We start from the raw sequence: 22,159 nt of genomic DNA on the forward strand, positions 1-22,159 counted from the left end.
TTTCTTTGATCTTGTTTTGTATTTGTTCAACTTCTTGAATTGACTGAAAAGTTGAGCTTTTTTCCCCAAGTTTGGGGAATTTTGAGCCAAGTAATTTTTGCTGTTTTGCTTTCTGAGATAGGGTTTCACTCTAGCCCAGGTTGACCTAGAATTCCTGACATAGTCTCAGGGCAGCCTCAAACTCATGGCCATCTTCCTACCTCTGCCTCCCAAGTTCTGGGATTAAAGGCATGCACCACCACACTCATCTTGAGCCACATAACTTTCTTCTTTTTTAATTTGTTCTTAATTTTTATTAACATTTCATGATTATAAAAAATATCCCATGGTAATACCCTCCCTCCCCCCAACTCTCCCCTTTGAAATTCCATTCTCCATCATATCCCCTCCCCATCTCAATCAGTCTCTCTTTTATTTTGATGTCATTGTCTTTTCCTCCTCTTATGATGGTCTTGTGTAGGTAGTGTCAGGCACTGTGAGGTCATGGATATCCAGGCCATTTTGTGTCTGGAGGAGCATGTTGTAAGGAGTCCTACCCTTCCTTTGGCTCTTACATTCTTTCTGCCACTTCTTCCACAATGGACCCTGAGCCTTGGAAGGTATGATAGAGATGTTTCAGTGCTGAACACTTCTCCATCAATTCTTCTCAGCACTATGGTGCCTTTTGAGTCATCCCAGTGGTTACTACCATCTGAAAAGAGAAGATTCTCTAACCAAAAGTGAGAGTAGCATTAATATATGAATATGAACATTAAGAAAAGTGCTTAGCCGGGCGTGGTGGCGCACGCCTTTAATCCCAGCACTCGGGAGGCAGAGGTAGGAGGATCGCCATGAGTTCGAGGCCACCCTGAGACTCCATAGTGAATTCCAGGTCAGCCTGGGCCAGAGTGAGACCCTACCTCGAAAAAAAAAAAAAAAAAAAGAAAAGTGCTTACTCTGCAGTTTGGTGAGCATAATATAGGCATTTAGCCAGACAAGAGCAGGCGTTATACTCCTAAGGCTCATGACCCCCACCACAGGCTTTTGATTAGGTTTTCAGTACCAGGCATGTATTTCCTCCAATAGAACAGGCCTCCAGTCCAATTAGAGAGCAGTTGGTTTCCTCCATAAAAGACATGCCACTATTGCATCATTTGGCTTGGTTGGCCAAATGTGGGCCAGGCAGTGCCCACTGTTTTCACTGTTGATGACTTCTGTCTCCCATAGGGCTGCATGCAGTGCAGCTTTTTTCCAGCTTTCCATTAGCAAGTCTATAGGGAGGAGGTTTTTAGCTCAGCCCAGCTTGATTTCTTAGTGACCTTGCAGCCCAGGCATGTGAAGCCTTCAGCAATAGGGTGTTACCATAGATTTCTGATGGGAAATCAAGAGCCTTGGCAATGGCCTGTAATGTTTTGTGGGCATCAGGGACTGCCCTGGACAACAACTCACTGGAAGGTATCCCATCCCTGGCACTGAAATTATTCTATTAACAGTCTGTGGCTTCTGGGTGTACCATTATCCAAAACAGTAGGCTTCCATATGGCTTATTCACAATATCCTGAATTTTGATTAACCCTCACCCCACCCTTTCTTTACTCAATCTCTTCCCCTGACTTCATTTAGGCCATTCCTCCCACAGTAATCTGTTCATCCACTTAATATATACAGTACCATCCTCTTCAGTCCTCCCCTCTCCGCCCTCATTTATAACTCTTTTCTAGCTTACTGGCCTCTGCTACCAATTTTTTATTCCCATTCACATAAAAGTCTAACATTTGTAATTAGGATCCACATATGGGAGAGAGCATGTGACTTTGGCTTTCTGGGTCTAGGTTACCTCACTTAATGTATATCCATTTCCCTGCAAATTTCACAATTTCATTTTTCTTTGCCACTGAATAGAACCCCATTGTATAAATGTGCCGCATCTTTGTTATCCACTCATCAGTTGAGGGACATCTAGACGGGTTCCATTTCCCAGCTATTGTGAATAGAGCGGCAATAAACATGGTTGAGCACGTATCTCTAAGGTAATGAGTCTTTAGGATATATGCCTAGGAGTGCTATAGCTGGGTCATATGGTAGATCTATTTTTAGCTGTTTTTGGAACCTCCATACTGATTTCCACAATGGCTATACAAGATTACCACCCTAGGTAGAAAACTCAGTAGCAAAGGCCAATAAGCTAGAAAAGAGCTATAAAGGGAATAGAAAGGAAGGGAGGGCTATTTAATAGGATGGTATTGTATATATGTAAGTAGAAGAATAGATTAATGGGGGGAAAGGTCTAAGTAAGGTCAGGGAAGAGATTGAGTAAAGGAAAGGTGGAGGGGAAGACTAATCAAAATCTAAGAGGATATAAATAAATCATATGGAAACCTACTTTTTTGGACAATGGAACACTCAGGAGACATAGATTGTTACTAGAAAATTTTCAGTGCCAGGGATGGGATGCCTTCCAGTGAGTTGTTGGCCAGGGAGGTCCCTGATGCCCCCAAAACATTACAGGACATTTCCGAGACCCTTGGTTTCCCACCAGGAATAGATGGTAAGACCCTATTGCTGAAAACTCCACATACTTGGGCTGCAAGGCCACTGAGAAATCCTGTTGAAACTGAGCTGATAACCTCCTCCATGTAGACCAGTTGACAGATAGCTGGAAGAAGACATTCTACATGCAGTTCAATGGGAGAGAGAGAAATCACCAGTGAAAATATTCATCAGTGGATACTGCAAGCCTTATATTTGGCCATCCAGGCCAAATGAGCCAACGGGTACAATAGTGGCACATCTGTCATGGTGGAAACCAGATGCCTTCTAATTGGACTTGAGGCCTGCTCCATGGGCGAGAATACATCCCTGATACTGAAAACTTAAAATAGTGGTAGTTAGGAGCCTTAGGGGTGTAACATCTGCTGCTGTCTGGCTATATGTATATGCTATGCTTATCAAACTGCCCAGTAAGCACTTCTCTTAATGTTCATACTCATATATTAATGATACTCTCACTTTTGGTAGAGAACATTCTCTTTTCAGATGGCAATGACCTTGGGATGACTCAAAAGGCATCATGGTGCTGGGAAGAAGTGACAGAGGAGTGCTCAGCATGGCAATATTTCCAGCACACCTTCCAGGGCTCAGGGTCCATTGTGGAAGAGGTGGTGGAAAGAATGTAAGAGCCAAAGGAAGGGTAGGACTCCTTACAACGTGCTCCTCCAGACACAAAATGGCCTGGATATCCATGACCTTATAGTGCCTGATACTACCTACACAAGACCATCATAATAGGAAGAAAAGATCATGACATCAAAATAAAAGAGAGACTGATTGAGAGGGAGAGGGGTTATGATGGAGAATGGAGGGGGTTTTTTGTTGGTTTTTTTTTTTTTTTTTTTTTTTTGGTTTTTCGAGGTATGGTCTCACTGTAGCCCAGGCTGACCTGGAATTCACTATGGAGTCTCAGGGTGGCCTCAAACTCACTACAATCCTCCTACCTCTGTCTCCCGAGTGCTGAGATTAAAGGTGTGAGCCACCGTGCCCGGCTGAGAGTGGAGTTTTAAAGGGGAAAGTGGGGGGAAGGAGGGCATTACCATAGGATATTGTTTACAATCATGAACTTGTTAATAAAAAAATTTTTAATAAATTAATTTTTTAGAAAGGTTACCTTCCACCAACAGTGTAGAAGGGTTCCTTTTTCCATATCCTCTCCAGCATTTATAATCACTTGTTTTCTTTTTTAAAATATTTTATTTTTATTTATTTATTTGAGAGAGAGAAAGAGAAAGGGGGAGAGAATGGGTGTGCCAGAGCCTCCGGCAGCTGCAAAAGAACTCCAGACACATGCGCCACCTTGTACATCTGTAAGTGGATCCTGGGGAATCGAACCTGGGGCCTTTGGCATTGCAGGCAAGTGTCTTAACTGTTAAGCCATGATTTGTTTTCTTAATGGTAGCCATTCTGACAGGAGTGAGATGGAATCTCAAAGTAGTTTTAAGTTGCATTTTCCTGATAGCTAAGGATGTTGAACATTTTTCAGATGTTTATATGACATCTGTATTTATTCTTGTGAGAACTTTCTATCTAGTTCCATAGTCCTTTTTTCTTCTTTATTGTTTTTTTTTGTTTGTTTTTTTGTTTTGTTTTGTTTTGTTTTTCGAGGTAGGGTCTCTATCTAGCCCAGGCTGACCTGGAATTCACTCTGTAATCTCAGGCTAGCCTTGATCTCCCAGTGATCCTCCTACCTCTGCCTTCGAGTGTGGGGATTAAAGGCATGTGCCACCATACCCGGTTTTTTCCATAGCCCTTTTTTTGGGGGGAGGGGGTTTCGAGGTAGGGTCTCATTCTAGCCCAGGCTGACCTGGAATTCACTGTGTAGTCTTCAGGGTGGCCTCAAACTCAAGGCAATTCTCCTACCTCTGCCTCCCAAGTGCTGGGATTTTAAAAGCATGTGCCACCACACCCGGTACATAGCCCATTTTTGATTGAGTTGTTTGATTTCTTATTATTTAGTTTTCTGAGTTCTTTGTATATCCTGGATATTAGTCCTCTGTCATATGTGTAGCTGGCAATGATTTTCTCCCATTCTGTAGGTTGTCTCTTTGCTCTATTCTTACAGTGTCCTTTGCTGTACAAAAGCTTTGTAATTTCATGGGATCCCAGTGGTTGATTAGTGGTTTCATTTCCTGAGCAACTGAGGTTATATTCAGAAAGTCATTGCCTATGCCAATATGTTGAAGGGTTTCCCCTTCTTTTTCCTCTAGCAGTTTCAGATCTGATATTAAGGTCTTTGATCCATTTGGACTTAATTCTTGTACATGGAGAAAGACAAGGATCTGTTTTCATCCTTGTGTATATAGATATCCAGTTTTCCAGCACCACTTCTTGACAAGGCTGTCTTTTCTCCAGTGAATATTTTTGGCATTTTTTCAAAACTCAGATGGCTGTAGCTATCTGGATTTACATTTGGATAATCTAGTCTATCCATTGATCTACATGTCTGTTTTTGTGCCAATACTGTGCTGTTTTCGTTACTATGGCTTGATAGTATAGCTTAAAATCAGGTATGGTGATACCACCAAACATTTTCATTGCTCAAAATTATTTTGCCTATTTGAGGTCTTTTGTCCTTCCAAATGAATTTTAGGATTTTTTTTTATTTCCATAATGAATGTCATTGGAATTTTATGGGCATTGCATTATATATGTAGATTGCTTTTAGTAAAATTGACATTTTCACAATATTTGTTCTTCTAATCTAAGAACATGTGATGTCTTTCCATTTCCTAGTGCCTTCTGCAATTTCTTCCTTGACTGTCTTAAAGTTTACATTGTAGAGGTCCTTCACTTCCTTGGTTAGGTTTATTGCAAGGTACTTTATTTATTTTTTTATTTTTATTCATTTATTTGAGAGAGAGATACAGAAATAGGCAGTTAGAGAGGGAGAGAGAGAGAGAATGGGCATGCCAGGGCCTCCAGCCACTGCAAACAAACTCCAGATGTGTGCCCCCTTGTGCATCTGGCTTACGTGGGTCCTGCGGAGTTGAACCTGGGTCCTTTGACTTTGCAGGCAAGTGCCTTAACCACTAAGCCATCTCTCCAGCCCCTGCTTATTTTTTGAGGTAATTGTGAATGGGAGAAATTCCATGATATCATCGTCCACATGTTTGCTGTTAGCATATAGGAAGGCTACTGATCTCTATGTGCTTGTTTTGTATCCTGCTGCATGGCTATAGGTTTTTATCAGCTCTTAATTGTTTGCTGGTAGAGTCTTTAGGGTCCTTTATAGAATCATATCAACTGCAAATAATGATAACTTGACCTCTTCCTTTCCAATTTGTATCCCTTTTATGTGTGTCTCTTGCCTTATTGCTATGGCTAAGACTTCCAGTACTATATTAAATAAAAGTGGGGACAGAGGACACCCTTGTCTCATTCCTGATTTTAGTGGAAAAGCTTCAAGTTTTTCTCCATTTAGTATTATGTTGGCTGTAGGTTTGTCATAGATAGCCTTTATTATGTTAAGATATGTTCCTTCTATTCCCAGTCTCTGTAGGACTTTTGCCAAGAAGGGATGTTGCATTTTGTTAAATGCCTTTTCTACATCTATTGAGATGATAATATGATTTTTTAAATTTTTTTGGTTTTTCGAAGTAGGGTCTCACTCTGGCTCAGGCTGACCTGGAATTCACTATGTAGTCTCAGGGTGGCCTCAAACTCTCAGCGATCCTCCTACCTCTGCTTCCCGAGTGCTGGGATTAAAGGCGTGCGCCATCACGCCCAGCTATGATTTTTTTTTTCAAGGTAGAGTCTTGCTCTAGCCCAGGCTGACCTGGAATTCCCTTTGTAGTCTCAGAGTGGCATCGAACTCACGGTGATCCTCCTACCTCTGCCTCCCAAGTGCTGGGAGATTTTTTATAACTGCTTGGATCTCCATACTTATTATAGGTCTATTTAAATGGTTAATCTCATCTCTTTTTTTCATTTGGTAGGTCATATAAATCTAGGAAATCATTTCTTTCAGATTTTCAAACTTGAGGAGTATATATTCTTGAAGTATGTCCTTATGATTTTCTGAATTTCTTTGGTATCTATTATAATGGCTTTTTCAATCTCTAATTTTATTAATTTGTTTCTCTTCAGTCTTTCTTCTGGTCAGATTTCTTTGCTTGTGTTTTCTAATTATCTGCAGTATTCTCAGATGTGTACATCTGACATTTTATATCTTCTGGGTTGGAACTTAAGGTGCCAGGCGTGGCTCTTAAATGACTCTCAGTCAAAAGTGACCTTAGGTGTTGGGTTTGCCTGCTATACAAGTATTCTAGTAGGCTGAGTGGAGCAAAATACAAGAAAATTCTAAAATTCAACAACATACACATTCAATCAAAACCAGCATGGCGTACTTACAGAAGAGTGGTTTTAAAACAAACAGATCGCCTGGCGTGGTGGTGCATGCCTTTCATCCCAGCACTCGGGAGGCAGAGTTAGGAGGATCGCTGTGAGTTCGAGGCCACCCTGAGACTACATAGTGAATTCCAGGTCAGCCTGGACTACAGTGAGACTCTACCTCGAGGGGCAGAGGGGGGGGGATAGCAAACAGATCCTCTAACAATGTCAAAGTCCCTAAGGATGTGTGTTGCTCCACACCCTTAGTCTTGTCAACTGGGAGGCTGAGATTTATGGTCTGTAAAGGGTTCCAGGTCAACCTGTTGCTGAGTGAGACCCTGCCCCCATGAACGACAGAAGAGATAAACGCACACTATAAATAAGGAAGCAACAAAGGACTACCCCCAAAATGGCTTATTTAAGAATGAAAAATCCATTCGAGGGCATCCTGAGACTACATAGTGAATTCCAAGTCAGCCTGGGCTAGAGAGAGACCCTACCTTGGAAAAAAAAAAAAGAATGAAAGCCGGGCGTGGTGGCGCACGCCTTTAATCCCAGCACTTGGGAGGCAGAGGTAGGAGGATAGCTGTGAGTTCGAGGCCACCCTGAAACACCATAGTGAATTCCAGGTCAGCCTAGGCTAGAGTGAGACCCTACCTCGAAATACCAAAAAAAAAAAAAAAAAAAAAGAATGACAAATCTGATCATCCATCAGATTTAATACATAACTTGCTTTGACATAGAAGGTGTGATTAGCACTTCCAATGTAAGCCTATACACCAGTCTTTTTTGGTGGGTACTAACCTGGTTTAAGTAGGCCCTGTTACCTTTTGGGATGGATTGGTCTCAGCTCTTTAGTGTGTTCTCTTGGGTCCCTGTTTCCTGCGCTGTGGGCTCGGCTAGGCTGGGTCAGTGGGTCTGCTGCCCTGATTGCCTGTGCTGTGTGCTGTGTAGCTGATCTCCTTTCCCCAGGTCTCCAGGGGTTGGCAGTGCTGGAAGTTGGGGTAGGGGAGGCTGTGGAGAGCGTCCGAAATTGTACCAGAGGGCTGGAGAGATGGCTTAGCGGTTAAGCGCCTGCCTGGGAAGCCTAAGGACCCCGGTTCGAGGCTCGGTTCCCCAGGTCCCACGTTAGCCAGATGCACAAGGGGGCGCACGCGTCTGGAGTTCGTTTGCAGAGGCTGGAAGCCCTGGCGCGCCCATTCTCTCCTTCTCTCTCTCTCTGTCACTCTCCAATAAATAAATTTAAAAAATGAACAACAAAAAAAAATTGTACCAGAGCTACATGGCTGTGTCACACAAACCTCTTCCTCATCAGCCACTCAGCTGGTTCCTGCTGTCTTCTCCTTCAGGTTTCCTGAGTTTGCAAGGAGGCTGGTGTGAGTAGAAAATCCCTTCACCTAGTGTCTCCTGTGGCTGGAGCAGAGCCTGGTGGCTACACGGCCTGCACTGCTGCTGGAGTCACTTCTGCCTGCTTCTGTGCTCTCTAGAAGTTCCGGGTCTCTCCTACTTCTCTGTTGCGTTCAATAAATTATTATTTTTTGTTTGTTTGTTTTTCCTTTTTTAATTTTTTAAATTTTTATTAGCATTTTCCATGATTATAAAAAAAATCCCATGTTAATTCCCTCCCTCCCCCACACACACTTTCCACTTTGAAATTCCATTCTCCATCATATTACCTCCCCATCTCAATCATTGTACTTACATATATACAATATCAACCTATTAAGTGCCCTCCTCCCTTCCTTTCTCTACCCTTTATGTCTCCTTGTTAACTTACTGGCCTCTGCTACTAGGTATTTTCCTTCTCACGCAGAAGCCCAGTCATCTGTAGCTAGGATCCACATATGAGAGAGAACATGTGGCGCTTGGCTTTCTGGGCCTGGGTTACCTCACTTAGTATAATCCTTTCCAGATCTATCCATTTTTCTGCAAGTTTCATAACTTCAATTTTCTTTACTACTGAGTAGAGCTCCATTGTATAAATGTGACACATCTTCATTATTCACTCATCAGTTGAGGGACATCTAGGCTGGTTCCATTTCCCAGCTATTATAAATTGAGCAGCAATAAACATAGTTGAGCACGTACTTCTAAGGAAATGAGATGAGTCCTTAGGATATATGCCTAGGAGTGCTATAGCTGGGTCATATGGTAGATCAATCTTTAGCTGTTTCAGGAACCTCCACACTGATTTCCACAATGGCTGGACCAGATTGCATTCCCACCAGCAGTGTAGAAGGGTTCCTCTTTTTCCACATCCCCGCCAACATTTATGATCATTTGTTTTCATGATGGTGGCCAATCTGACAGGAGTGAGATGGAATCTCAATGTAGTTTTAATCTGCATTTCCCTGATGACTAGTGACGTAGAACATTTTTTTAGATGCTTATATGCCATTCGTATTTCTTCCTTTGAGAATGCTCTATTTAGCTATTTAGTTTTTGTTTTGTTTTGTTTTTCGAGGTAGGGTTTCACTCTAGCTCAAGTTGACCTGGAATTCACTATGTAGTCTCAGGGTGGCCTTGAACTCACGGCGATCTTCCTACCTCTGCCTCCCCAAAAGCTGGGATTAAAGGCGTGCGCCACCACACCCAGCTACACCTTCACTTTTTTTGTTTTGCTTTTGAGGTAGGGTCTTGCTCTAGCCCAGGCTGACCTGGAATTCACTCAGTGTCAGGGTGGCCTTGAATTCACAGTGACCCTCCTATCTCTGCCTATTAAGTGCTGTGATTAAAGGCGTGCACCACCACGCCCAGCTTCCACCTTCACTTTTTGGTGGGAGAGTGTGTTTTGATGTTTTTCTGTTTTGGTGTGGCTCCTATGTTGCCATCTTACCCAGAGCCTTCTTTTTTTAAAAAAATATTTATTTATTTATTTGAGAGCGACAGACACAGAGAGAAAGACAGATAGAGGGAGAGAGAGAGAATGGGCGCGCCAGGGCTTCCAGCCTCTGCAAACGAACTCCAGACGCGTGCGCCCCCTTGTGCATGTGGCTAACGTGGGACCTGGGGAACCGAGCCTCGAACCGGGGTCCTTAGGCTTCACAGGCAAGCGCTTAACCGCTAAGCCATCTCTCCAGCCCCAGAGCCTTCTTTTGTGGTTTTTCAAGGTAGGGTGTCACTCTAGCTCAGGCTGACCTGGAATTCACTATGTAGCCTCAGGGTGGCCTCAAACTCAAGGCATCCTCCTATGTCTGCCTCCTGAATGCTGGGATTAAAGGCGTGCGCCACCACGCCCGGCCTTGTTTAAGCTTTATACTTGTGCTCTGTAGCAAAAAAAAATAATAAATAATAATGTTACTAGATGTTTATCCCTTTTTGTTTGAAATCACAACCTTGGCATGTAGTAGTAGCAGTAGTGTGTGTGATTTGAAACAGTGTGCCCTTATGTAAGTCCAAGCTGGCTTTAAATTGCCCAGCGCTGTGTACTTCTTATTTGTGTTACAAGCATGCATTTGTTTATCTCCCACATTGAGCCTGTATTATAATTCCCTGGATTTATACACTGCAAAGAACCTCTCAGGAGAAAGGATGGGGTTGTGAATGGGACCAGATGCTGTGGAGCTGAGCTAATGCCCTTTGGTTTCTTCAGGCACCATGGCTGAGGAAGTAGCCCCTGCAGTTCTTGAGCGGCACCAGGGGTCCCTGTACTCCCTCTCTCCTGACCACCATGTGAAGAAATACTTTGATCAGGTGGACATCTCCAACGGTTTGGATTGGTCCCTAGACCACAAAATCTTCTACTACATTGACAGCCTCTCCTACTCTGTGGATGCTTTTGACTATGACCTACAAACAGGGCAGATATGTATGCACTTCTTGATTATTTTTCACAATACTGCTGATATTATTTTCATAGGCTCATGCCTAGTAAGGGACCTCTCTCTCAACCCACCTGAAGACATCCTTACTTGACAAATAGAGACTCAGTTGTCAGTCAAGCTGTGACCCTCAATAAACCTAAAAAGATATGGTTTAGAGCTGGGCATGGGGGCACACATCTTTCATCCCAGCACTCGGGAGGCAGAGGTAGGAGGATTGCCATGAGTTTCAGGCTACCCTTAAACTACATAGTGAATGGTCAGCTCTCTCTAGAGCAAGACCCTACTTCAAATAAAATAAAATATGGTTTGGGGGTTATGGATGTAGTTCAGTAGTAGAGCACTTGTCCCTTATGCATGAGGTTCTGTGTTTCATCCCCAGCACTACAAAACAAAACAATATGTCCATGGTTGGTCTAGTATTTATTTCTATCATCAGTCTCACTGAAAAATGGATCTTGTTCTACCACAAGGTGCCTAAAGGCACATAATATACAACCAAATATGATAAAAGAGCACAAAATTTTGAAAAATTTAGAAAATTTTGTTCCTGTTGTTTATTTATGCTTTAATTAACTATATACAAGAATTCAGAGGCAAATGAACAACCTTTGAAAATGGAAAAGCAAAAGAAGTACCTACAGGTTGTTTCAATTCCATCAATTTGCTATAAATGAGTTATAGTTGGAAACTATGAGGAAAGAAATTATTTAGAAGGGCATCCATGAAACTGTTTAATGAAAGGTGTCAGACCAAAAGAGCAAAAACTATCATAAAAATGACTTGAAAAAAGTCACAAGACTTTCCATATAAATTTAATCAGAGACAAAATATTCCAGTACAAATGTTTTGCTTTGAAAAATGTATTGCTTTTTGAAATGACTGTTCTAACCCATTTTCTTTACATATTAACATTTTTGTCTTGTATTTCAGTCTGATTGCTATAGTGACCTAAGTTTTATAGCTTACTACTAGCTTTTTAAAAAAAAATTTATTTTGGTTTTTTGAGGTAGGGTCTCACACTAGTCCAGGCAGACCTGGAACTCACTATGTAGTCTCAGGGTGGCCTCGAACCCACAGTGATCCACGTACCTCTGCCTCACAAGTGCTGGGATTAAAGGTGTGCGCCACCACACCCGGCCACTACTTTGTTTTTTGCAGTGGGAGAATCAAACTCAAGACCTCATGCATGCTAAACATGCACTCTACCACATAATCCCCAGTCCTTCGCTAACATTTTTTTGGTTTTTGATGTAGGGTTTCACTGTAGCCCAATGCTGACCTAGAATTCACTTTGGAGTGTCAGGGTGGCCTCAAACTTATGATGGTCCTCCTACCTTTGCCTCCTGAGTGCTGGGATTAAAGGCATGTTCCACCGTGCCCATTTCTCTGAATTTGATGTTCATTTATATATTTTTTAATCTATCTATCTATCTATCTATCTATCTATCTATCTATCTCCATTTGCAAGCAAGGAGAGACAGAGAGAGGGAGAGAATGGACATGCTATGACCTCGAACCACTGCATATGAACTCCAGATGTGTGTGTCACTTTGTACATCTGGCTTTATGTGGGTACAAGGAAATTGAGCCCAGGTCTTTAGGCTTTGCAAGCAAGTGCCTTAACTGCTGAGCTATCTTCCCAGCCCTTGATGTTCTTTTTTTATTGTATACTGTGATTCTCCTTTAACCAGCCAGTGGGCTTTAGAATAACTCTCCTTTCGGGAGCAAACTCCTCTTGATTTTGCAGCAGTTGATCGTTCAAGAAAAGAACTTATGTATCTTCCCAGTTCGTGTGCATGCATTGTTCATGTAGCACCATTAAGTTGCCTTATAGAACTTGGCCCTGGTCAAAGTAGGCATTTTTTGTAACAAAGATGGTCAAGGTCTAACCAGACTTAAGGATACCTGAGATAGTCCTTCAGGGCTTCAGTTAAAGTGAGCTTCAAAGAGCTACCTATTGACACTTTATTGAGAATTCTGAAAACGGGGCTGGGGGGCGGTGGCTTAGCGGTTAAGGTGCTTGCCTGCAAAGCCAAAGGACCCAGGTTTGAGTCCCCAGGACCCATGTAAGCACAAGGTGGCACCTGCATCTGGAGTTTGTTTGCAGTGGCTGGAAGCTTTGGCACACCCATATTCTCTCTCTGTGTGTGTCTCTCTTTCAACTAAATAAATAAAAATTTAAAAAGAAAAGAATTCTGAAAATGGGCTGGTGGCTCATGCCTGTATCAGATTTCAAGAAACCTTTGCCGGGCGTGGTAGTGCACGCCTTTAATCCCAGCACTTGGGAGGCAGAGGTAGGAGGATTGCTGTGAGTTCAAGGCCACCCTGAGACTACATAGTGAGTTCCAGGTCAGCCTGGGCTAGAATGAGACCCGACCTCAAAAACTCAAAAAAAAAAAGAAAGAAAAAGAAAAAGAAACCTCTCTTGTGCACTGGGCAGGTATTCTCAGTACTAGACACATACTGCCTTACTGCCCCAGGGCTTGAGTGAGGAATGAGGCCTCCTCCCAGCTACTTTCTGGGGCCCTGCTTGGGGATGTGTCAAACCAAAGCTCACTTCCCCAAGGGAGCTTATGAAGCTTCTGCAGAAACTCCAGAGAAGCCCATAGGTAGCCATAAAATCCAAACCCAGAAAAGGAATGCCCCACCCCATCACGTGGGCTTCAGTTACTTTGAGTGGCAGGTGCTAAACCCCACTATCCATGGCAGTACAAGAACTCCTCGCCCCCATTTCCCCCAAAAGGCAAGAAGACTACTAGATGGTTTGCAGTTCTCTTTCCTCTCATGCTGAACCCCACTGCTCTCTACACTGATATTAAATAAAACTTGAGTCTCACAGAGCTGTCTCTCTCCATCCTCTGCTGTGAATCCCAATCCTAACAGCCTATAATTCCAGCACTTAAGATGCAGAAGGATTACCATGAATTTGAGGACAACCTGAACTATACAGTGAGCTCCAGGCCAGCCATGGCTACAAAGCATGACCCTATCTAAAAACAAAAACATCACTTTTGGGCTGAAGAGATGGCTTAGGGGTTTAGGCACTTGCCTGTGAAGCCTAAGGACCCAGGTTTGATTCCCTAGTACCCACATAAAGCCAGATGCACAAGGTGGTGCATGCATCTGGAGTTTATTTGCAGTGGCTAGACTCCCTGGTGTACCTATCGTCTCTCTTTCTTGCTTAAATAAATAAATAGAATAATTTTTAAAACCATCAATTTAAAAAAGAACACTGGTGCCGGGTGTGGTGGCACACACCTTTAATCCCAGCACTGGGGAGGCAGAGGTAGGAGGATCGCCATGAGTTCGAGGCCACCCTGAGACTACATAGTGAATTCCAGGTCAGCCTGAGATAGAGTGAGACCCTACCTCCAAAAGCCAAAAATAAATAAATAAAAATAAATAAAAAAGAACTCCAGTTTCTGGGGCTTAGAGGTAGAGCACTTGCCTAGCAAACATGAGACTGTGGATTCTATCCCCAGCACTGCAAAAATTTTTAAGTGTTTTTCTTCTCTGAAAGCTTAAACATACATGTTTGTATCAAAACAAAATGGAATGAATCCTTCATAAATTATGTGAGAAAAGTTCTTTGTTCACATGCCAGGCACTGGACAAATGCAGTGACCAGTATTTATAATCAAGTTGAGAGCTCACTGTCTAATTCTCAGCATTGTGTAACCCATTGTTTTGTTGAGTTTGGGTTTTGTTTTTTAACCACAGCCAACCGCAGAAGTGTTTACAAGCTAGAGAAAGAGGAACAAATCCCAGATGGAATGTGCATTGATGTTGAGGGAAGGCTTTGGGTGGCCTGTTACAATGGAGGAAGAGTGATTCGCTTAGATCCTGAGACAGGTAAGCACAGGACAAAATGAATAATCCTTGCCCAGTCTGAAAAAAGTCCAGGCCCTAGTAAACACGGATACCCCAATACTAATACAGTTAGGTGTTTATTCAGTAGTCTTAATTGGATGATTTTGGAAATAAAGGCTATATAGCCTAAACTTTATGGTCAGAACTTCTTTTCCTGTGGCGGTCTTTCTGTCCAAAATAAATTGTCAGGATGGCAAAATAAGTGCATAGGTGAGAGCTAGGTTTGGCAGTACATGCCTGTAATCCCAGCACTCAGGAGGGTGAGGCAGGAGGATAGTGAGTTTGAGGCCAGCCTGAGCTACATAGTAAGTACTGGAGAACTGGGGAAGAGTGAAACCTGTATCAACCCCCAACAATGAATAAATTCTGACCCGCCTCCAGTCTTCTTAGAACTTCTCTAGTATTACGCAGATCCACAAGCATTGCACAGGTTGGAAATTACTAGAACTAAAATTCAATGACAATATTTGGTGATTTAGGGAAAAGACTTCAAACTGTGAAATTGCCCGTTGATAAAACAACTTCATGCTGCTTCGGAGGGAAAGATTACTCTGAAATGTATGTGACCTGTGCCCGGGATGGGATGGACCCTGACAGCCTTTTGAGGCAACCGGAGGCTGGTGGAATTTTCAAGGTAATGTGTCTCTTTTATTTTGGGGAAATGTGGAAGGTCCTCTGTAAGCAATTTTTTGGTGGTTTTGCATACTTCCTAAACCTAATTCCATTAGTATGTTAAGCTAAGCAAAACCAGCAGAAATATAAGTATACTTCTTTGTAGGTAGGAAAATGGTAAAACTACATTTAATTTTAAATCCATGTTAGTCATAAGTGCAGGCTAATTAGACTATATGTGAATAGATTGTAGAACTATAAATCTGTAAGCAAGCAATTCTCAAGGATTATTACATGTGGCTAAAATATTATTATAAATCATAACTGGCTTGGATTTCTTCAGTTTTGTTTTCATTTGTTTTGTTATACAAGGTTTATATGAGGCCTTTAAAAATATTTTAGGGGGCTGGAGGAGATGGCTTAGCGGTTAAGCGCTTGCCTGTGAAGCATAAGGACCCCGGTTCAAGGCTCGATTTCCCAGGACCCACGTTAGCCAGATGCACAAGGGGGCGCACGCATCTGGAGTTCGTTTGCAGTGGCTGGAGGCCCTGGCGCGCCCATTCTCGCTGTGTCTCTCTCTCTGCCTCTTTCTCGCTCTGTTGCTCTCAAATAAATAAATTAAATAAATAAACAAAAAAAATTAAAAATATTTAAGGGATAGAGAGATGGTTTAGTAGTTAACACACTTGCCTGCAAAGCCAACAGACCCAGGTTTAAGTCCCCAGGACCCATGTAAGCCAGATGCACAAATTGGCACATGCATCTGGAGTTTGTCTACAGTGGCTAGAGGCCCTGTCATGCCCTTTCTCTATCTCTGCTGCCCCAATGAATAAATAAATAAATATTTTTAAAAAAAATTTATTTACTTGAGAGAGAGAAAAAAAATGAGTGCACCAGGGCCTCTAGCCACTGCAAACAAATTTTAGACTCATGCACCACCCGCCACCTTGGGCATCTGTCTCTACATGGGTACTGAGGAATCAAACCCAAGTCTTTGGCTTTGTAGGCAAGTGCTTTAACTGCTGAGCCATCTCTCTAGCCACTATATGTGTGTATGTGTATATATATATATATATATAATTTATTTGAGAGAAAGAGGCAGATAGAGACAGAATGGGCATGCCAGGGCCTCTAGCCACTGCAAATGAACTCCAGGTTCATGCACCAACTTGTGCATCTGGCTTACATGGGTAGTGGGGAATTGAACCTGGGTCCTTAGTCTTCACAGGCAAATATCTTAACCACTAAGCCATCTCTCCCAGCCCCTATTTAGTTTTTTGAGAAAAAGTCTTACTATGTAGTCTGTCTGTTGAACTCACAGTGATCCTCTTGAGTGCTGGGATTACTGGCATGCACCACCATGCCTGGCTTCATCACAATGACTTTGATGAATACATATAAACTAATTCTTTTTTTTTTTAATTTTTTTTGTTCATTTTTTATTTATTTATTTGAGAGCGACAGACATAGAGAGAAAGACAGATAGAGGGAGAGAGAGAGAATGGGCGCGCCAGGGCTTCCAGCCTCTGCAAACGAACTCCAGACGCGTGTGCCCCCTTGTGCATCTGGCTAACGTGGGACCTGGGGAACCGAGCCTCGAACCGGGGTCCTTAGGCTTCACCGGCAAGCGCTTAACCGCTAAGCCATCTCTCCAGCCCTAAACTAATTCTTATCAGAAATTCTCTCTATTTTTTTTCAACAGATAACTGGTCTTGGAGTCAAAGGAATTGCTTCCTATCCCTATGCAGGGTGAGCCACAGATCTTCCATCCTATCACAGGAGGATTTGAAAACTACTAGAGAATTCTGGGGCTGAAGTCAATAAAATTTCAATCTAGTTTTTAAAATGAGGCAATGATATTATAACAGGGTTAAGTTTTTGTTTGTTTGTTTGTTTTTTTGTTTTTCAAGGTAGAGTCTCACTCTGGCTCAGGCTGACCTGGAACTCACTATGTAGTCTCAGGATGGCCTCGAACTGAGGGCGATCCTCCTACCTTTGCCTCCTGAGTGCTGGGATTAAAGACGTGTGCCACCACACCCGGCTAGGGTTGTTTTAATGGACAATTTGGAAGAGGTGCTGGAGATTGAACACAGGGCGTGGTATATGATTAGCACCATTAGTTTAAAATTCTTTTAAAACTTAGAGCATTTTTCATAGTGGATAAAGCCGAGTGTGGTGGCACACACCTTTAATCCCAGCACTTGGTGGGAGGCAGAGGTAGGACGATCACTGTGAGTTCGAGGCCACCCTGAGACTACATAGTGAGTTCCAGGTCAGCCTGAGCTAGAGTGAGACCCTACCTCAAAAAAGAAAACAAAATATTGGATACAAATTAGTTTTAATAACACACTATAAGGCCTTCTATAAAGAGCCTGTAGAAATTGTTCAACTGTCAATCAACCTGCTGATTTATTGCAAATTGCTTAAGAGGGTTGAAATGGGACCACACTAGCTCTTTATTCTGTAAACCGTGAAAAAATGAATGTGTAGAGATTTAGTAATAATTTATTATAATTATGTTTCTTTTGTTTTATCATAATCTTATAAAGCATACGATGACACTAATCTACCTTGTTAGTGATCTTTATTTACTTCTTAGTACTCTTCCTATACATTATTTTGCAAACTAAAATACTGACTGAAGATATAATATGCTGTAGAAAAAGTCCATGGTTGTACCTGCCACCTACTAGTTATGAAAGGTATGTATCACATTGGAAACATTTTTTTGGTTTCCTTTTTTTTTTTTTTAATCTGAGATCCTATGTAACCCAGGCTGGTTTTAGACTCACAATGTAGCTGAAACTGGCCTTGAACTCCTGATCTTCCTGCATCCATCTATCCAAGTGCTAGGATTACAAATGTGTGCTACTTCTATACCTGATTTGAAAAGAATATAGTTATCTTTTTTGTTTGTTTGTTTTTTCAAGGCAGGGCCATGCTGTAGCCCAGGCTAATCTGGATTTCACTATATAATCTCAGGCTGGACTGAACTCATAGTGATCCTCCTACCCCCGACTCCTGAGTGCTGGGATTAAAGGTGTGCACCACCACACCCAGCTAAGAATTTCTCTTTTCACTGCAGTTAGTATAATGGAAAGATGTCAAGCATTATATTTTGCATTCAAAAAACAGTTTTATCAAATATTCTCTTTTTTAAATTCTGGACATTTTTGTTCATTTTTATTAATTTATTTAGTTGAGAGTGACAGAGAAAGAGGCAGATAGAGAGAGAATGGGTGCACCAGGGCCTCTAGCCACTGTATACGAACTCCAGATACTTGCACCCCCTTGTGCATCTGACTAATGTGGGTCCTGGGGAATGGAGCCCCAAACAGGGGTCCTTAGGCTTCACAGGCAAGTGCTTAAATGCTAAGCCATCTCTCCAGCCCTCAAATATTCTTTAATCTCACAGACAACAATATGAATCAAGCTCAACAGTTTTGCAGTACAGTTTCAAGGTGTATACAAGTTAGAATACAGAGTTTAACACTTGTGAAACTGACATTTTGAACTTTAGATAATCTCCACATAAAACTTATAATTTCAAATTTTAGCCAATCTGACAACTTTCTCATAATATAAAAAAGAAGTGATACAGATTTTCATTAAACAAACTACATAAAATATTTAAAATAATCATTAAAATTCAACATTAAAATTTATAAAGATTAGCTATAAAAATATATTGTCAAGTCCCTCTTATAAAGCTACCATTCACTACATTCCAAAAGTCTCTAATGTAAAACTCCCTCATCTAACTGTTCTATCTCAGAACCTGATAGCCCTTACATGAAGTTGGTTGTAAAATTCTCTTGGAAAGCTTTGGTATGCATTTTCAGAAGGTTTTAAAAAATATTTTCAGAGCTTTTGAAAATACTTCATTCTATTTTTTTGTTGTTTGTTTTTGCTTTTGTTTTTTGTTTTTCAAGGTAGGGTCTCACTCTGGTCCAGGATGACCTGGAATTCACTATGTAGTCTCAGGGAGGCCTCAAACTCACGATGATCCTCCTACCTCTGCCTCCTGAGTGCTGGGATTAAAGGCATGCATCACCACGCCCGGCTCCCTTCATTCTATTAAAGCACAAAAGTAATGGGTATTCAACGTCATATAGCATGTAGAATCAAAAAAAAAAAACAATTCAGGGGCTGGAGAGATGGCTTAGCGGTTAAGTGCTTGCTTGTGAAGCCTAAGGACACTGGTTCAAGGCTCGATTTCCCAGGACCCACGTTAGCCAGATGCACAAGGCGGTGCACACATCTGGAGTTTGTTTACAGTGGCTTTCCATTTTACTGATAAAAAAAATGTTACAATATTATCCCACTCCATTCATGTACCTTGCAAGCCTTTTAGGAAAAGACCTCAGAAACAGTTAACCCATTCTTAAAAATCCTCTCAAGCTCAAAACACTTGATTTTAAAAACTCATCTAAAAGACTTCACAGTACAACAGGTATACACAATCAGACCACATAATTTATATATTTAGTAATGTAACAAGTTTTGTTTTACATTTGTAATTTAGAATTTATTGGTAGAAATAAAATATGCAGCTGGGTGGGGTGGCACATGCCTTTAATCCCAACACTCGGAAGACAGAGGTAGAATCGCCATGAGTTCAAGGCCAACTGAGACTACATTATGAATTCCAGTGAGACCCTACCTCGAAAAACCAAAAAAAAAAAAAAAAACCCATACAACCATATACAACTGAAAAAGGCCAATCCCCCCTAAAAGTAAGAAATGCAAACTTATAGGATAAATTGATTTTAAAATTCAATTTACTAAATTGCATCTTCTATACCATTTTTAGATTAATTTAGAAAAGTTGAATTGCTGAAGTTCACTTCTTACTTCTTGAGGATGTTTCTTGTTTTCAAAGCCCCCAGTTGTGCCAGTAGCTTCTTAAGGCCATCTGCCACTTTGTCCTGTGACCAGGTCTTTTGAAAAAAGACAGTTACTTACCTTTGCATTGCAAAAGCCTAAATAAAAATTAGCTTCACTAGGGCTGGAGAGATGGCGCAGTGGTTAAGCGCTTGCCTGTGAAGCCTAAGGACCCCGGTTCGAGGCTCAGTTCCCCAGGTCCCACGTTAGCCAGATGCACAAGGGGGCGCACGCGTCTGGAGTTCGTTTGCAGAGGCTGGAAGCCCTGGCGCGCCCATTCTCTCTCTCCCTCTATCTGTCTTTCTCTCTGTGTCTGTCGCTCTCAAAATAAATAAATAAAAAATTAAAAAATATATGTATATTTAAAAATTAGCTTCACTAGGGCTGGAGAGATGGCTTAGCGGTTAAGCGCTTGCCTGTGAAGCCTAAGGACCCCGGTTCGAGGCTCGGTTCCCCAGGTCCCACGTTAGCCAGATGCACAAGGGGGCGCACGCGTCTGGAGTTCGTTTGCAGAGGCTGGAAGCCCTGGTGCGCCCATTCTCTCTCTCTCCCTCTATCTGCCTCTTTCTCTCTCTGCCACTCTCAAATAAATCAATAAAAATCTTTAAAAAAAATTAGCTTCACTTAAAAAAAAAACTTTATAAAACTCCACTAAAAAGAAATCCATCTGATTTTTTTTAACATAGCAATTTTTTAATTAACACAGTATTCTGGATACAAGTATAATACCACTAGATGAGGACTGCTTTTACCTCAGAAACCTATGATAGCATGGGTAGAGATGAATCAGGCTTTAGGATCGCCTCTTCACTAGTCACATTTCAATCAGTGCTGACCACAAGTTAATGCAATTCCTTTTAGGCTAAGATTTTCAGTGAAATTATACAACTAATCCTCCATGTAATATAGACCAATTTAACATGCTTTAAGGTAATCTGTCCTCATTTAATGGCAAAATGGGGTAAGTCAAACAAGGAGAGTCCTTACAAAGGCTAAGCATCCTTTTCTTTTAGGCCACCTTAAATTTTATCTTGCTTATGCATTTCTATTAACATTCAAATACAAATTTAGGCAAGTTTCAGCTTAATAATCCTGCCAACTATGCTTGCTAAAGTTTCTATGCAATTAATACTTCAGGACAACCCAAAGATGATACTTAACTGGTTACAACAGTAAGATGTAAAACTTTTTAAAAGTTTTCTGGTCCCTTAAAATTTAGTAGGGCCACAGGCATTAACTGGAAGTAGCATTTGTTAAATAGTAATAAAAAAGCCCTAATCAAAGATGATAATGATAAAATATATAGGCTCTCATACACAATCTTTCTAAATTTTCACCCTGTAAAAAAATGATTATAATGTCTTTCAGGCTTGCTATATGTGCCATATAATTAAAAAGAAACCAACAAGAAATTCAACATTTCAACAAGCTAGAACTATTTACTGTAAGCATATAGTGAAATTCTGGAAAACATACTACTATACTTTGAGAAAACACTAATGGTAAGCATGTGTTGAAGGCAGCTTATAAATGAAACATTACATATTATATGATTATGCATACAACTTATCAAAAGGGCTGCTATTTTTCCAAGAATAGCATCACACTAAACACTATATAATAAAGACTGAAAGCTTCTATACACATGTTCTCTCTGCCTCCAAAGCAGCACATGCCTTTTAGACATTCTCTTGTTATCATATACCCATTGTGGTCTCACAAATTTTTGTTTGAGCAAGCAATTATAATCACTTAACTATTAAACAAATTTAACCAGTTTCAGGGGACAAGTTTCATAATCAGTAAAGGAACATTAACATTAGCTTCCCCTAACAGAAGGGGAAACTCGTATGTGGGAATAGTTGCAAGCCTGGAAAAATACTTCTATAGGAACAGACTATGAAGTCAGTAATGAACTCAAATGTGAATAATCTTTCTAGTGCAACATCAGTCTCCTTACTAGACTAGCAGCTGTTCTACCATGGTTGTTGGTAGTACTAATTAATATTCAGACAATACTGAACAGTTCAAATCACATGGAATTCTGAAAAACTAGAATGATTATTTTTTACTCTGAAAATAGTGCTATAAAATTCAATTATTTTCTT

At 41.3% G+C, this 22,159-nt stretch overlaps 1 protein-coding gene across 4 annotated transcripts in view; it reads left to right on the top strand.

Annotated features, from left to right (window-relative positions):
- Rgn (regucalcin) overlaps positions 1-17,732 on the top strand; it is a 33,245-nt gene extending 15,513 nt beyond the window's left edge. For 3 of the 4 annotated variants that reach the window (XM_045140622.1, XM_045140623.1, XM_045140621.1), the window contains 4 exons: positions 10,454-10,669; positions 14,406-14,537; positions 15,035-15,189; positions 16,870-17,732. In XM_045140622.1, coding sequence (XP_044996557.1) covers positions 10,454-10,669; positions 14,406-14,537; positions 15,035-15,189; positions 16,870-16,920 — 554 coding nt within the window. In that variant the 3' untranslated portion in view covers positions 16,921-17,732. The remainder of the gene's footprint in view (positions 1-10,453; positions 10,670-14,405; positions 14,538-15,034; positions 15,190-16,869) is intronic. The other variant, XR_006634615.1, reaches the window with a different exon arrangement.
- The last annotated feature ends 4,427 nt before the right edge of the window (positions 17,733-22,159 follow it).

Source organism: Jaculus jaculus, chromosome X (genome assembly GCF_020740685.1).
Source record: "Jaculus jaculus isolate mJacJac1 chromosome X, mJacJac1.mat.Y.cur, whole genome shotgun sequence".
Lineage (NCBI taxonomy): Eukaryota > Metazoa > Chordata > Mammalia > Rodentia > Dipodidae > Jaculus > Jaculus jaculus.